Raw genomic sequence first — 16,918 nt, 5'->3', positions numbered from 1 at the left:
CCACTCGTCCGTTCCTGATTTCCCCGTTTGTCTCCTGCTACGACCCGTTTTTTGACCCCAAAAACATTTTCATCTCCCGTCCTGGCTAACGACCAGTTTTTGACACCAACCACGTTTTGATCTCCCGTCCCGGCTAACGACCTGTTTTTTCCTCTAACTACGCTACGATCTCCCGCTCCAGAAGATACACCTCCTCATTCAGAACACGCTCTGATCCTGTGAGCTGTTTGCTTCCCGCGTCCAGCGAGCACCGGGACACTGGCACTGCCTTTCCTCTATATTTCAATATACAGTGGAGCCTCAGTTTTCGAACCCCTCAGTCAGTCAGATATCAAACAGGACGAGATAGACGGGATCAATACCTGATACTGGAGACTGGAGTCAGATATCAGACAGGACTAGACAGACGGGATAGATACCCTACAGTGGAGACTGGAGTCAATTATCAAACAGGACGAGATAGACGGGATCGGTACCGGACAAGATTCACAAGCAGGATACCTGTCAAAACACATGCCTAGCGGGTTAGAGGTTCGTTGATGGACTGACAAGGGGTGAATGAGAGCACTGAGCTTAAATAGGAGGGAAGCCAATCCGTCAACAATGGAGAACTTTTACTTTCATAATCAGGCTTTGTGTGCATTTTTTTTTTTGTAAATGCAGTAGAGATAAGTGTAGTTCTCCACTCGTCCGTTCCTGATTTCCCCGTTTGTCTCCTGCTACGACCCGTTTTTTGACCCCAAAAACATTTTCATCTCCCGTCATGGCTAACGACCAGTTTTTGACACCAACCACGTTTTGATCTCCCGTCCCGGCTAACGACCTGTTTTTTCCTCTAACTACGCTACGATCTCCCGCTCCAGAAGATACACCTCCTCATTCAGAACACGCTCTGATCCTGTGAGCGGCTTGCTTCCCTCGTCCAGCGCGCACCGGATCGCTGTCACTGCCTTTCCTCTATATTTCAATATACAGTGGAACCTCGGTTTTCGAACGCCTCTCAGTTCGAACAAATCGGAGTCCGACCCAAAATTTCGAGAAATTCTTGCTTCGCTGTTCGGTCAAAAAATCGGAGTTCGAACGCCGGTAATGCGTGAGTGCGTACGCTAGGATGCGATGATGAGCGGCGTACGGGTGTAGATCGCTCTTTTCTTGACCAACTGTTATCGCGTGCGTACGTGCTTTGTTTTGCTTTCGCTTTTAATATAGGTGTACCAAGTGTTTTAGCCCCTAATTATGCCTCAGAAAAAAGTCAGTGCAAGCAGCAAAGTTGCTACAGGTGAAAAAAGAAAAGTAGTGCGTACAACTATTGCATTTAAGAAAGAAATAATAGCAAAATATGAAGGAGGTCTGCGAGTGTCTGATCCTCTCCCCTCCGTCCACCTGCGCCTTCTGCTGGCCACCACAAAGGTAAGAAATCCTATGCATAATTATTTTCTTTATCCTTTTATTTTTATTTTTACACGTTTATGTTAGCGTAATCTTTCGTATGGAAGATTACGATAACACGAACGTACGATTAGCCTGGGTTAGCTTTATGTTTACGTTAAACATTCAAGGTAAACATTCAGAGTGTTGGAACGGAGCCCCGTATTCAGGGTGTTGGGACGCAGCCCCCTTTCCAATGAACCGCTCACCACTTGTTGTGGAGACCCGGGTGCTAAATGACTTGTAAACGACCTGATTTTTTTTATTTTTACACGTTTATGTTAGCGTAATCTTTCGTACGGAAGATTACGATAACGCGAACGTACGATTAGCCTGGGTTAGCTTTATGTTTACGTTAAATATTCAAGGTAAACATTCAGGGTGTTGGAACGGATTAAAACGATTTACATTATGTTTAATGGGAAAAATGATTTCGGTGATCGAACAAATCGGTTTTCGAACAGGGTTCTGGAACGGATTAGGGTCGAGAAACCGAGGTTCCACTGTAACAGTGATTCGGATAATGTCTAAAACGGGAAATTATTAAATACATGTGGAGAATGTCGGGTCTCAAAGAGGGCTGACCAAGGAATGCAGGCAAAGACAAGAATTTTTGCTACTGCAGCAGGAGAAGGATCGTCAGAGGGTGCAAAGTGGCACGTTTGGCTGTTCGGTTCCTTCTAACTACTTCCTGTGCAGCAGCGCATATTTATTGTAGAATCACGCATGCGCATATCACAAAATGGAAAATCACTCATATGTGAATGATAACCATTTGGTGAGGCTATGTGTGTGTGTGTGTGTGTGTGTGTGTGTGTGTGTGTGTGTGTGTGTGTGTGTGTGTGTGTGTGTGTGTGTGTGTGTGAATGAAAAAAAGGTTGCGGAAGTTAATTTCATTAGGTTGATTTCATCAGGTTGAGTAAGTTAATCTGTAACTCGGAGTCTGAGAAATACACAATAACTAAGAGTACCGTATTTTCCGCACTATAAGGCGCACCGGGTTATAGGGCGCACCCCCAAAAAATAGTTTTTGGCCCTATATTTTCCATACATAAGGCGCACCGGATTATAAGGCGCTACAATGGGGACGTCGACAAAACAATCAGATAGTTCAGTCAAACTTCTTACTCCCTTAACATTCCCAAAGCTTGCAAAGAAGCAAATACGTGTCGTAGACACGTGCGGATGCGGCGTTCGTACGATGTCACCAGACAAACATTTCTTAGTTTGCATTTTATTTTTTGCTGGCAACTGTGTGGACAGCAAAGTAAGAATTTTATTGTGCAGGGAAACGGGGTTCTTTACCGTGCATATGACAATAAACACTTTGAATTGAATTTAGTTTAAAAATAAAACTCATCACAGAAACATCAAAATCGTTCTAAAACAAGATACCGGAAAATATAAATCCGCATAGCTCACCTAAGTTCTCTTGCAGCCTTCACGTTCATTAATGATACGTAACCATGGTCTTCTTACAACCGAGAGTGTAGTAAATCCAGGAGAGTAAAATATTTACGAATACAGAATATTTAAAAATGTTTTCTCTATGCCATAGTGCAACCCAACCAACGTGTGATTCACATTCATCTTTTTCGGCCAATTGCAGGCTTTGTTTCGCCCCTTTAGCATATGCGAGCCTGTAAATGATAAAAAGGATCCGCCCCCTTTACCTCCGAATGACTTTAGCCAATAGTGACTGATTCAATTGACACATTGGTAAGAAATAAAACGCCGGTATATAAAACCCAGCATACACCGTGGACTACTTCGCCTTCGGGGGAAAATCTAGTTGGCGGCTGCTTGCTTTAGTTGCAAGACTTTGCGACTTAATATTGATCCATATATAAGGCGCACTGTATTATAAGGCGCATGGTCAGCTTTTGAAAAAAATAAAGGCTTTTAGGTGCGCCTTATAGTGCGGAAAATACGGTAATTTACAAGAAAAAAATGTCTTCTGGTATTCAGAACGGACAAGTGATGATCATCCTTGTCTTTTTTTGCTATTATCGTAACCTTATCGTTACTATGGGCACTAGAACCCCACGCGATATGTGAAAAGCCTTGAAATAGCCCCCATTTTTATATTTGACATGCACCCCGCTTCAGCAATAGTCAACAAGGGGTAAAAAATGAAAAGCAGTCACAACTGTGCATTTCATTTTAGGTGGGCCAGAACGCTACTTTTCCGACCCGTCTTCTCCCAATCCCCGTTTGTAGCAATGCAGGATTGGGGTTAATAGATTGTGGCCGCACGAGAGCAGTTGATTTTAGGCGGAATAACGGAAAGAAAGAGCCCCCTGACTGGATTAAAATGGACTCTGCCAACCCTCATCAATTGGTGACTGGAGATAATGGATCACAACTGCATGGGTGCAGTTCATCTAAAACAACACAAAAAACAAAATATCAGGACCAGAAGGGAAACAGGACTCACTCGCGTAACATTTCTCACAAGTTTTATTAGAAGAGAGGGAAAGGGTTGCACCCACGATCCAGGGATTTCTGGACGGGGGAAGCAGGTCGCTCCGAACGCGGAAGTGGCGAGCGATGGCGATGTCGGGAGCGGAAAAAAAAGGTCAGTAGCCGGGACAGGAGAGTAAAAAAATGTGGTCGAGATCAGCAACAAGTCGAAAGCGAGGAGAGGAATCAAAAACGGATGGTAATTCGGGACGGGAGAGCAGACGTGATCGAGATCAAAACAGATCGTAGCGGGAAAAAAGAAGCAAAAACACAGGACAGGTGAAAAAGGGCTTGTCTTGTAAAAACGGAGATTCACAGCCAGACCGACAATAGGGGAATGACAGGACAGAGTTTAAATGCTGACAGGGACCCAATCAGTAAACAAGCTGCAGCTGGCGCCACACAGGCGGGACCAATTGGGCGCCATGGCAAATGTGACTCACGGGCGGGGCCACTTGGGCGCCATGGCAACCGTGACATCTGACAAGGATGCCTCCACGACACCTCCGTCAGGAGGTGTTCCAGGCATGTCCTACAAGCAGGAGGCACCAGGAATGACCCAGGACACAATGGAGAGACCACCTCCCTAGGCTGGCCTGGGAACGTCGAACATATTACCTATTGTTTTTCTTTTATTGATATTTACTGTTTTGTGTACTGTTACTCAATGCTAAATCTATTGCACCCTGGTCATCCTGGAAGGGAGATTACCACTTGTCCCTTCCAGAGGTCTATTATTTTCCTCATGTTGAGTTTTTCCTTGCCCACATGTTGGTTTTAGATCAGGGGATGGTGTAATCCTTTGTAGTCCTTTGTTACATTCTGAAATTAACGGCTATACAAATAAATGTGACTTAAGTTGATACAGTCCTGATCTGCGAGTGTTAGATTAGCAGGGATCGTTTTATTGTCTAAAAACTGCAGCGATAGCAGTGTTGGATACCCACCCACACTTTAAGATACAGCAGATTTGAATGTTTTAGTAAGTATGCGGAGGAAACACATGAACAGATTTAATCTCAAGAGTTTATGTCAGCACTAATTAAGCATATGGGAAATTAACCATCTTTAATTGTGAAAGGTCCATGAATAAAGATAAAATTTAACACTGTGGGTGTGGAGTGCAAACCATATTCCACAAGAACAAAAATTGCATTTGATGCCTAACTGTTTCCAACTGTTCAGCAGAGTGTATTTCGGATGTCACGGTTGCCATGGCGCCAGCTGCAGCTTGTTGACGGATTGGCTCCCTGTCATTTTTTAAACTCTGTCCTGTCAGTCCCCTTTTGTCGGTCCGTCTGCAAATCACTGTTTTTACACGGCAAGCCCTTTTTTGGCTGTCCTGTCTTTTGCTCCTGTTTGTCTCCCGCTACGATCTGTTTTGATGTTGACCACGTCTGCTCGCCCGTCCCGAATCACGACCTGTTTTGATCTCGACCACGTCTGTTCTCCCGTCCCGGATAACGATCCGTTTTTGATCTCGACCACGTCTACTCTCCTCTCCTGGATTTCGACTTTTAGATCCCGACCACGTTTTTCTCTCCCATCCCGGCTACTGAGCTGTTTTTTCAGCTCCCGACACCGCTCGCCACGGAAGTCCCACTTCCGCGTTCAGAGCGACCTGCTCCCCCTGACCAGCGATCACCGGATCGTGTGTGCAATCCTTCTATATCAGAGTATACTTCTGATATAATTGAAATAAAATCCCACACATGTCACGGTTGCCATGGCGCCCAATTGGCCCGGCCCGTGTGGCGCCAGCTGCAGCTTGTTGACGGATTGGCTCCCTGTCAGTATTTAAACTCTGTCCTGTCAGTCACCTTTTGTAGGTCTGTCTGCAAATCTCTGTTTTTACACGGTGTCGTAGCAGGACATATGTGGGGCCCGCCCCAAAACATACACAAGAAGGCAGAGGGAGTCAAAATGAGAGGGGAACACGCTGTTTATTTCACTCAAACATTCAGTCGTGTTCCGAAATTGTCCAAGCAGACAGTCGCATTTATACCGTGTTCGGTCAGCTCTGACGTGTTGTTTTTTTCCAGTCAGGCACTTGATTTGAGTTGCGGCGACCCCAAAAAAGTTCTTATCAGTTAAGCAAATAGTTGGAGACATCCTGACATGGCCAATGTCCTGTCAGTCACGTACCCTACAAATGCTTTCTACTTTCCACAAAAACGGCAAACCCTTTTTCGCCTGTCCTGTTTTTTGCTCCCGTTTTGTATCCCTTTACAATATAGTCAAGTCAAGTCACACTTATTTATGTAGCCCTTAATCACAAACATGTCTCAAAGAACTGCACGGGATTCTAATTACAAAATTACACAATTACCTGATCTTAAATCTGTTTTGCTCTTGACCACGTCTGCTCTCCCGTCCTGAATCACGACCTGTTTTGATCTCGACCACGTCTGTTCTCCCGTTCCGAATAACGATCTGTTTTTTATCTCAACCACGTTTCCTCTCCTCTCCTGGCTTTCTGCTTGTTTCCGATCCCGACCACGTTTTTGGTCTCCTGTCCCGGCTACTGACCTGTTTTTTCCGTTCCCGACACCGCCATCGCTCGCCACGGAAGTCCCACTTCCGCGTTCAGACCGACCTGCTCCCTGCCACTAGCGATCACCGGATCGTGGGTGCAACCCTTTTCCTTTCTTCCAATAAAACTGAGAGAAACGTAACGCAAGTGGGTCCTGTCTCCGTCCTGGTCCTGACAGTTCAGCAGAGTATACTTCTGATATAATTGAAATAAAATCCCACAGATGGCTTGGTCAACTGCAGTATTTTGATCAGGGTTGGGTAGGGTTACTTTAACTTGATTACTTTCAATTACTTTTGGATTACTCTGATACCAAATAAGCTAATAAAAGACAAAATAAACTAAATATGAATAACATTACGACTCACAACACGTGGTAAGCTTTCTCTCCTGGCTTTGATCTCTTTGATCTCCGGCAAAACTCACATAAAATGCGACCAGGGTTGGGAAGGGTTACTTTAACTGGATTACTTTAAATTACTTTTGGATTACTCCAATACCAAATATTCTAATAGAAGACAAAAGAAACTAAATATGAATAAAATGATGGCTCACAACACGTGGTAAGCTTTCTCTCCTGGCTTTGATCTCTTTGATCTCGAGCAAAACTAACATAAAATGCGACCAGGGTTGGGTTTGGATACTTTAACTGGATTACTTTCAATTACTTTTGGATGACTCCAATAACAAATATGCTGATAAAAGACAAAAGAAACTAAATATGAATAAAATGATGACTCACAACACGTGGTAAACTTTCTCTCCTGGCTTTGATCTCTTTGATCTCCGGCAAAACTAACATAAAATGCGACCGGGGTTGGGTTTGGATACTTTAACTGGATTACTTTCAATTACTTTTGGATGACTCCAATAACAAATATGCTGATAAAGACAAAAGAAACTAAATATGAATAAAATGATGACTCACAACACGTGGTAAGCTTTCTCTCCTGGCTTTGATCTCTTTGATCTCGAGCAAAACTAACATAAAATGCGACCAGGGTTGGGTTTGGATACTTTAACTGGATTACTTTCAATTACTTTTGGATGACTCCAATAACAAATATGCTGATAAAAGACAAAAGAAACTAAATATGAATAAAATGATGACTCACAACACGTGGTAAGCTTTCTCTCCTGGCTTTGATCTCTTTGATCTCCGGCAAAACTCACATAAAATGCGACCGGGGTTGGGTTTGGATACTTTAACTGGATTACTTTCAATTACTTTTGGATGACTCCAATAACAAATATGCTGATAAAAGACAAAATAAACTAAATATGAATAAAATGATGACTCACAACACGTGGTAAACTTTCTCTCCTGGCTTTGATCTCTTTGATCCCCGGCAAAACGAACATAAAATGCGACAGAAACAAAATGAAAATCAATCCAAACAGCTTGCCGACATCATTTTTGCCGTTCCATGTGTTCCGTTACTCCCCAAGCCTGCACAAAATGTAGTCATTTTATTCCTATTTAGTTTCTTTTGTCTTTTATTAGCATATTTGGTATCGGAGTAATCCAAAAGTAATTGAAAGTAATCCAGTTAAAGTAACCCTACCCAACCCTGATTTTGATCGATAAAAAATAATAATAACTACTGGATACAATAACATAAAAATGCTCATTGTTGGTCGTCTCACACAGTACTTTTTTAATTAAAAGTTTTGTCGTCCCCGTAAGATTGTGGCTCTTTAAGGTCACGCTGCCATGGTGTATTCATCGGAATCCACACACGCTTTTCTCTTGTGTTCCCCAGTCTCTCATGCAAGTTTTGAGAAATGAAAATCTGACGTCGGATCTCTCACAAGCCAGATATGCACTTCTTCAGAGCTCCTCAACGACAAGAAAAGAAACGAAGACAACAAAGGGTTCGCTTTTCAGACAAGGCCGACATTATCTCAGACTTCAAAATAATCCCATGCTACTAATCATGTAGGGTTGTAGATTTGTCAGCCGGGGTAGAAAAAAAATGACAAAGTGAAATAAATAAATAATCCGAATAAAAAAAAGGGTCAGTCTGCCCATCACTGAATCCGAAATGAGGCTGCAGTCAGGCAGTTCTCGTATTTGGAGCAAAGGGTGAGGACATGGATCATCAAACTCTCTAGCGAGCTCATTACTCCGTCCAAAAAGGCCGGGACGTTTGTACCATGCCGGAAGGGGATTAAGAAATATGACTCTGATTTCAGCTCTTTCCCACTCATACTCCTCAAAACAGCCTACTTTTGACTAAAGCATGTTTAGCTTTACTAAACCAAGATTTTGTTGCCCGGACTGTTTATTTGGGGTCATCCTCCTGAAAATATTCTATGAGACAGTAGTGGCAAGCGCCCTCTTCTATGCGGCAGCGTGTTGGGGAGGCAGCGTCAAGAAGAAGGATGCCTCTCGTCTCAATAAACTGGCTAGGAAAGCGAGCTCTGTTGTGGGCAAAGAGCTGGACAGCCTAACAACAGTAGCTGAGAGACGAGCACTGAAAAAGCTGAGGTCAATCGTGGACAATCCATCGCATCCACTACACAGCATTATCTCCAGACAGAAGAGCAGTTTCAGCGACAGACTGCTGTCACTGTCTTGTACTACGGACAGACTGAAGAGATCTTTTCTTCCTCATGCCATGAGGCTCTTTAACTCTACCCGGCAGAGTAAAAGCCCACAGTAAACCACACCCCCTACATTGCATATTACTATACTTTTATTGCAATATGTATTCTGTGTAGCACTATTTAGATATTCTATATAACAAGCTACAGTGGGCATTTGCACGTCACACTGGGTATTTGTATATTGTATTATTTTTGCTTTATTATTGTATTGTTCTCAGCTCAGGGATGCTGCTGGAAATGTAAATTTCCCTCCGGGGATGAATAATGTATCTATCTATTTATCTATCTATCTATTGAGACCCAGCCATGTTTCATCTTCAATTCCTTTGCTGGTTGAAGAAGGTTTAAGATCAAAATCAAAGTGTCAGGACCAGAACAGAGGGAGAACCCAGATGCGTAACGTTACTAACAAGTACAGTGGAACCTCGGTTCTCGACCATAATCCGTTCCAGAACCCTGTTCGAAAAGTGATTTGTTCCAACAGAGAAATCATTTTTCCCATTACAAGTAATGTACCGTAAATTCCGGACTATAAACCGCTACTTTTTTCCCAAACGTTCAACCCTGCGGCTTATTCAGTGATGCGGCCAATTTATGTAATTAAAACTGGGCTACTGTTGGGGGACTTGTGACCGCCATTGGGGGCTTCAAACCGCCTCGTCCGGTCTGATATCTAACTCCAGTCTCCAGTATCCGGTATCGATCTCGCCTGTCTCGTCCTGTCTAAAATCTGACTCCAGTCTCCAGTATCTGATATCGATCCTCTACGGTATCGATCCCGTCTGTCCGGTATCTGCTCGTGTATCTGGTATCGATCCTGTCTATCCCGTCTTGTCCGGTATCGACCCCGTCTGAACTCGTCGGCCTCTGGCTTCCTGCTTTTCCACGCCGGACTTCTGTCTTACTTCTTCCGCCTAGCAATCGCCGAATCACTGGCGTAGTGTTCACGCGCATGACAGCCCCATTCCCGGATTATAAACCTTGTGTGAAAACGTCACGCATTTGGGTCCTCTTCCTGTTCTGGTTCTGACATGGGCATGATCCATCCGAGATGTATCCATCAAATAACAGCAACAGCGATGATACTAATAGTACTATAAATAGAAACTTGTAATTACTGTAATTTACTGACTTAAAAGGTATCCAAAAATAATAATAGTATACCCTTAAACACACTAGCATTGTTACAATGGCCCTCCTGTTAATTTCTTCTGCCATTGAAACACTTGTCCTTGACTTTCTTCAAAGATCGACATGAACTGAACCGCAACTGAGTTTATTTGCAAGCAGAGCGAGGGCGACCCTTCTAGCAACGTCTCTCGCTACTTTTTTTTTAAACCCCATTTACTTAATCAAACCAGACAGGTGTGAAGACATTTTAAAAATAGCCTTTGTTAATATTAATTGGACTGTGCTATGCTAGGATTCACTGGGAAAAAAATAGGATGATGACTCATTCATTCTGCAGCACGGGTACTGCTTAAACCAAGAGCGTCAAACTCATTTGAACTCGGGGGCCGCACGATAGAACAAACATTCTGTCGGGGGCCGGACGAGTAGATTAAAAAGAAAGAAAAGGAGATAAAGAAATAAGAGAAAGAGGGAGGGAAAAGGAGAGAGGGCAGGACAAAGAAAGAAAAAGAGAGAAGGAGAGAGCGTGAGAAACAAAAGATAAAAAGTCATGAGAGAGGGGGAAAAGAAAGGGAGAGGAAGAAAGAAATCCAAAGAGAACTAGAAAAATAGAAGGAGAGAAAAGAAAGCGCGAAGAGTAGGAAGAGAGAAAAACAAAAGAGAGAAAAGGAAAAAAGGACGTTAGAGCAAAAGAGGTTAAAAGACACAGAAAGAGACAAAGAGCAACAAAGGAAGAGATAAAGAGAGACACAGAAAGTGAAGGAGACAGAGACAGAGTGAGAGAAAAGGGGTGGAAAAGAGAAAAAAGAAAGAAAGAGAAAGAAAGAAAGAAGGAAAGAAAGACATATAGAAAGAAGGAAAGAAAGAAAGACAGAAACAAAGAAAGATAGAAAGACAGAAACAAAGAAAGAAAGAAAGCAAGAAGGAAAGAAAGAACGACAGAAACAAAGAAAGACAGAAACAAAAAAGAAAAAAGAGAGAAAGAAAGAGAGAGAGAAAAGAGAGAGAGAGAGAGAAATAAATACAAGTACAGTGTCTTTGTTCGAGGCACCTGGCTTTGGCAACATCAAGTTGACATATTTCAACCTGCAGCTTGTTTTTCTCTTGTGCTTCTCTGAGTGTTGTCCCGCGGGCCGGATTCAATCCCTTAGCGGGCCTGATCTGGCCCGCGGGCCGCCTGTTTGACACCAGTGGCTTAAACAAATAAAAAATGAACAATAATGATATTAAAAATGATAATAACCTGGGTCATTTTAATGGTTTTAGTCTAATTAAGTGTATATTGTTAAAGTGTTTTAACCAATATTCCCTGTAATTTTCCTTATGGGTCTGAGCGTTCACACAAAGTCGGTGAGCAACGCCTGAAACAACAGTGAGCCACCATAATCCCAAGTGTGGCAAGATAATTCATTATCAAACATGTCCAAAATTTGACATCAAGTTACATTTTGCTGAGTTTCTGGCAATGCAAAAAAAAATAATCACTTTTGAATGAATTGACTAATGTATTATTGCAAAGGTTGTAAGGCCTACAAACATCATTTGTTTTTACAACAATTCTTTCACAAGATTTCCATTTTTTTTTTCCCCTGGTGTCTTTTGTCGCATAATACTAACATTGTTGGGGGCTTATTTAGTCGGTTGCACGATACACAACTGTATTTGATCACATTTTTGAGTAAAAGTGCAAGGTTGGCAACACGATTGACTTGGTATAATTGGAAATTATTGGAATGCAAGACTTTTTATTCTTTTTTCTGTGTTTTTTTTTTCAACTTTTTTTTCTCTAATTCCTTTAAAAAAATCTTATTGTGTTTATTTTTTTCCGAGCTGTTACTTTTTTCTTTTGGTTTTCTATTTACTTTTTTCCTACATTTCTTTCTTTTCTTTTTTTTCTGGCTTTTTCTAAACTTTGCTTCTTTTTTTTCTTTTCCTTTTGTTTCTTTTTTTCTCAGCTTTTCACTACTTTTTCATTTTGGTATTTTTTTCTTTTTTGTTCTATTCCCCCCTTTCTTTAAGTCATTTTGTGCATCATTTTACTTGATATTTGGTCATGTTGGGATTAAATAAGCAGAAAACAACCTGAAGAGCTTTTTAGGACCCGAATGAGCCGGTTCACTTTAGTGAGCCGAGCCGAAGAAGCCGGTTCTCGACATACTCTACTAACTTTACTCAACTTCGTTCGACTTCAAAATACCGCATTTAGGACACAACGTCAGGGGAACCCGAGTACACAGAGGCACACAGAGACAGACAACTCACTCGCTCATTCAAACCTAGGGACAATTTGGACCGGCCAATTCACCTGAAATGTTTTTCGAAACCGGAATGCCCGGAGGAAAACCACGCAAGCACAGGGAGAACATGCAAACACCACAAGGGGAGGCTGCGGTGGCTGAATGTATAACGCTCGTCTTGGGATCAAGAGGTCGCAGGTTCGATTCCCGGCTCCTCTGTGTTATATGTCGAAGTGTCCTTGGGCCAGACACTGAATCCTTAATGCCCCCAATAAGCAGGTCGGCGCCTTGCATGGCTTCATGGCTGCTATTGGTGTGTGAGTGTGTGTGTGAATGGGTAAGTGTGAAGCACATTGTAAAGCGCTATGGGAAGTCATTGACTTGAAAAGCGCGATATAAATGCAGACCACTTACATTTACATTTAACCCTGAATCTCTTAACATTGGGGCTACATGCTAACCACCCAGCCACCGTGCCACCCTATTCAGTACTTATATCTGTAAAATACATTCGTTTTTTTGGTTTCAATATCCAAAAAAATTCTCGTATTCCGCCTAATCCGAGTTATTTTCAAACATAACATCTGCATACATTATTATTGGACATTGAAAATGACTTTTTGTAAATTGAGAATCAAAAGGGACGATTTTGGAAAAAAAAGAAACCTACTTCATTATGCATCAAATGGAATTGTTTATAAAACTCGAGGATGGAAAAAAGGAAAAAAAAAAAACCTTTGAGAATAAAGCTTCCAGTGCAACGTGACTAACACGGTAATGAAAAGTGAACCCAAACAACTGAAACACAAAATAGCAACAACAGAAAGTCCTGATGTGTAACAATATGAACAAGACATACAGTGAAACCTCAGTTTTCGAACGCCTCTCAGTTCGAACAAATCGGTGTTCGACCAAAAATTTCGAGAAATTCTTGCTCCGCTGTTCGGTCAAAAAATCAGAGTTCGAATGACGGTAAAGCGTGAGTGCGTACGCTAGGGTGCCATGCTGAGCGGCGTACGGGTGTAGATCGAGTAGATCGCCTCCCACCCCTCGTGACCAACTGTTATCACGTGCGCACTTGCCTCTTTTTGCTTTCGCTTTTAATATCGGTGAACGGAGTGTTTTAGCCCCTAACTATGACTCTGAAGAAGGTCGGTGCAAGTAGCAAAGTTGCTACAGGTGAAAAAAGATAAGTTGTTCGTACAACTATTGCCTTTAAAAAAGACATAATAGCTAAATATGAAAGAGGTGTGCGTTAGTTAATACAGCATGCGCCTTCTGCTGACCACTACAAAGGAAAGAAATCCTATTTATAATTATTTTCTTTATCTTTTTTTTTTACACGTTCGTGTTAGCGTAATCTTTCGTACGGAAGATTACGATAACGCAAACGTACGACTAACCTGGGTTAGCTCTATGATTACGTTGAACATTCAGGTAAACATTCAGGGTGTTGGAACTGAGCCCAACATTCAGGGTGTTGGTACGGAGCCCCCTTTCTAATGAAGTGCTAGCCACTTGTGGTGCTAAATGTCTTGTAAATGACCTGATTTTTTTATTTTTTCTTTATCTTTTTTTTTTACACGTTCGTGTTAGCGTAATCTTTCGTACGGAAGATTACGATAACGCGAACGTACGATTAGCCTGGGTTAGCTTCATGTTTACGTTAAACATTCATGGAAAACATTCAGGGTGTTGGAACGGATTAAAACGATTTACATTATTTTTAATGGGAAAAATGATTTCGGTGATTGAACAAATCGGTTCTCGAACAGGGTTCTGGAACGGATTATGGTCGAGAACCGAGGTTCCACTGTACTTCAATCTATCCATCTATCTGTCCGTCCGTCCGTCCGTCCGTCCGCCCGCCCGCCCACCCACCCATCCCACTATCCTTTTAAGACACCTCTCCACTCATTACTATCACCAACACGAGCTCTAGCTTCCACTATATTTAGACCTTCTTCCTGCAGTGCACTCATAACACCATCCATCCACCATCCAGCCTTCCTCTTGGTCTCCTTCCATACTTCAATAAAATAATTAAATCCTTCTTTAAAGTTGACGTGTCAATGCCGTCCAAGCAAAATTGCCTTAACATCAATGTGTTCTGTATTCACTGGTCAAGATAGAAATACTAAGCAATAGCTTTAAATTTGATACAGATGTTTGTAAGCACCCCAACCCAAATTGGATCATGTGGCCACGTAAGAACGTGCAAAAAAATCAGCCTTCTTCATCTTAACATTCCATTGGTATTCCAAACCTACCTTTGCTGATGTCTTGGTACTCCATCCACAGTTGTCTCTGAACCTGTTTGTTGGGGTACCAAATGGTACAGGACTCCTGGAACCCGTACATGGCTTCTTGCACGTAGTGGTTCCCGAACTCCTTCAGGATGGAAACAAAGTCGCCCCGTTGCGTTGCGCCATCCAAGGAATGGACGGCAGAGCTGAAGGCTAGGAAAAAAAGAAGATTGTCCGGTTAAATATTTATTATCACAATTTTTTTATGTATCCTGATATGTGTACGTGTGTTTGTACGGGGTAACAGGCTCCAAAAGGGCAGAATGTCACGGTTGCCATGGCGCCCAATTGGCCCCGCCCGTGTGGCGCCAGCTGCGGCTCATTGACAGATTGGCTTTCTGTCTATTTAAGCTCAGTGCTCTCATTGTTCCTTTGTCAGTCCGTCAACGAACCTCAGCCCCGCAAGACGTGTGTTCTGACTCAGTCCTATTTTCCTGTTGGTATTTCCAGTCCGGTAGGGTTCCCGTTTATTTTTGTCCTGTTTAATATCTATTTCCAGTTTCGTTCCCGTCTATTTTTGTCCTGTTTATTGTTCTCCCCAGTTTTCCTTCCCATCTTGTTTGTCCCTGTTTATTTTCGATATCCTGTTTCATTATCAATCCTGTCTGTTCGTCCTGTCTGGTATCGACCTCATCTGTCTGATATCAACGTGGGCAATTGGGATCGATCTTCCTCTCAATTCACACCAAGCTGCTATCTAAACCGCAGAATGTCACGGTTGCCATGGCGACTAATTGCCCCCCCCCCCATGTGGCGCCAGCTGCGGCTCATTGACAGATTGGCTTTCTGTCTATTTAAGCTCATTGCTCTCATTGTTCATTTGTCAGTCCCTCAACGAACCTCTGCCCCGCAAGACGTGGGTTCTGACTCAGTCCTATTTTCCTGTTGGTATTTCATGTCCGGTATTGTTCCCGTTTATTTTTGTCCTGTTTAATATTTATTTCCAGTTTCGTTCCCGTCTATTTTTGTCCTGTTTATTGTTCTCCCCAGTTTTCCTTCCCATCTTGTTTGTCCCTGTTTATTTTCGATATCCTGTTTCATTATCAATCCTGTCTGTCTGTCCTGTCCGATATCGACCCCATCTGTCCGATATCAACTCGGGCAATAGGTATCGATCTCGTCGGCCTCTGGCTTCCTCTCATTTCACACCGGACTGCTGTCTAACGTGCATGACTTTTGTCCTGTTTAATATTGGTTTCCAGTTTCGTTCCCGTCTAGTTTGTCCTGTTTGATTCCTATATCCTGTTTTGATATCAATCCTGTCCGTCCCGTTGTTTAGTATCGGTTTCTAGTTTCATTTCCGTCTAGTTTGTCCTGATTATTTTCGATATCTTGTTTTGATATCAATCCTGTCAGTCCCGTCCTGTCCAGTATCAACCCGGTGTCTGATATCTGCTCAGGCAATTGGTATAGATCTCGTCGGCCTCTGGCTTCCTGTCATTCCACGCCAGACTGCTGCCTAACGTGCATGACTCCCCATTTCCCGTAAAATAAAAGGCTTGCGTGAGAACGTCACGCGTTTGGGTCCTAATCCTGTTCTGGTTCTTGACACAGAACGACTTTCCCTTAAAATTGACACAGTATTTATTTCGGCCTTCGCTAGTCTCTTGAATGAATATATAGTATTTGACAACACCATTTGAGGGCTTCTCTTTTTAGTGCAAGAAGCGATGTTGAGAGCAGCTGCATAAAAGCATCTTGGATCCTCGGATTGAGCCAGGTGAATAAAATACAACAGTCACAAACATAACAGTGTGCCACAAGTTGTAGCTCCAGGTCATCCATTTCATGGGTAATTGTTGAGATACAGGCTCAGCAGGGGTGACTTGTGTGAGTAGTAGGCCAGACCTGCAGCCCTGCGTATTTACTTCCGCTCCCAACGCTGCCTCTGCCAAAATCCAATCAATGGACAGGGTTGGGTAGGGTTACTTTAACTGGATTACTTTCAATTACTTTTGGATTACTCCAATACCGAATATGCTAATAAAAGACAAAATAAACTAAATATGAATACAATGACTACATTTTGTGCAGGCTTGGGGAGTAACGGAATACATGGAACGGCAAAAATGATGTTGGCAAGCTGTTTGGATTTATTTTCATTTTGTTTCTGTCGCATTTGATGTTCGTTTTGCCGAAAATCAAAGAGATCAAAGCCAGGAGAGAAAGCTTACCACGTGTCGTGAGTCATCATTTTATTCATATTTAGT

General features: G+C 42.5%; 1 protein-coding gene across 5 annotated transcripts in view; it reads right to left on the bottom strand.

Moving 5' to 3' along the window:
• The window catches only part of astn1 (astrotactin 1), a 542,394-nt gene that overhangs the window by 224,649 nt on the left and 300,827 nt on the right, over positions 1-16,918 (bottom strand). For all 5 annotated transcript variants that reach the window (XM_088349931.1, XM_088349940.1, XM_088349956.1 and 2 more), the window contains exon 17: positions 14,673-14,861. In XM_088349931.1, the coding sequence (XP_088206057.1) occupies positions 14,673-14,861 (189 nt within the window). The remainder of the gene's footprint in view (positions 1-14,672; positions 14,862-16,918) is intronic.

The sequence above is a fragment of the Urocampus carinirostris genome, chromosome 1 (genome assembly GCF_059441175.1).
Source record: "Urocampus carinirostris isolate Australia breed hairy pipefish chromosome 1, RoL_Ucar_1.0, whole genome shotgun sequence".
Classification (NCBI taxonomy): Eukaryota; Metazoa; Chordata; class Actinopteri; order Syngnathiformes; family Syngnathidae; genus Urocampus; species Urocampus carinirostris.
The sequence above is the reverse complement of the archived record's forward strand: the minus strand, read 5'-3'. Positions and strand labels throughout refer to the sequence as shown.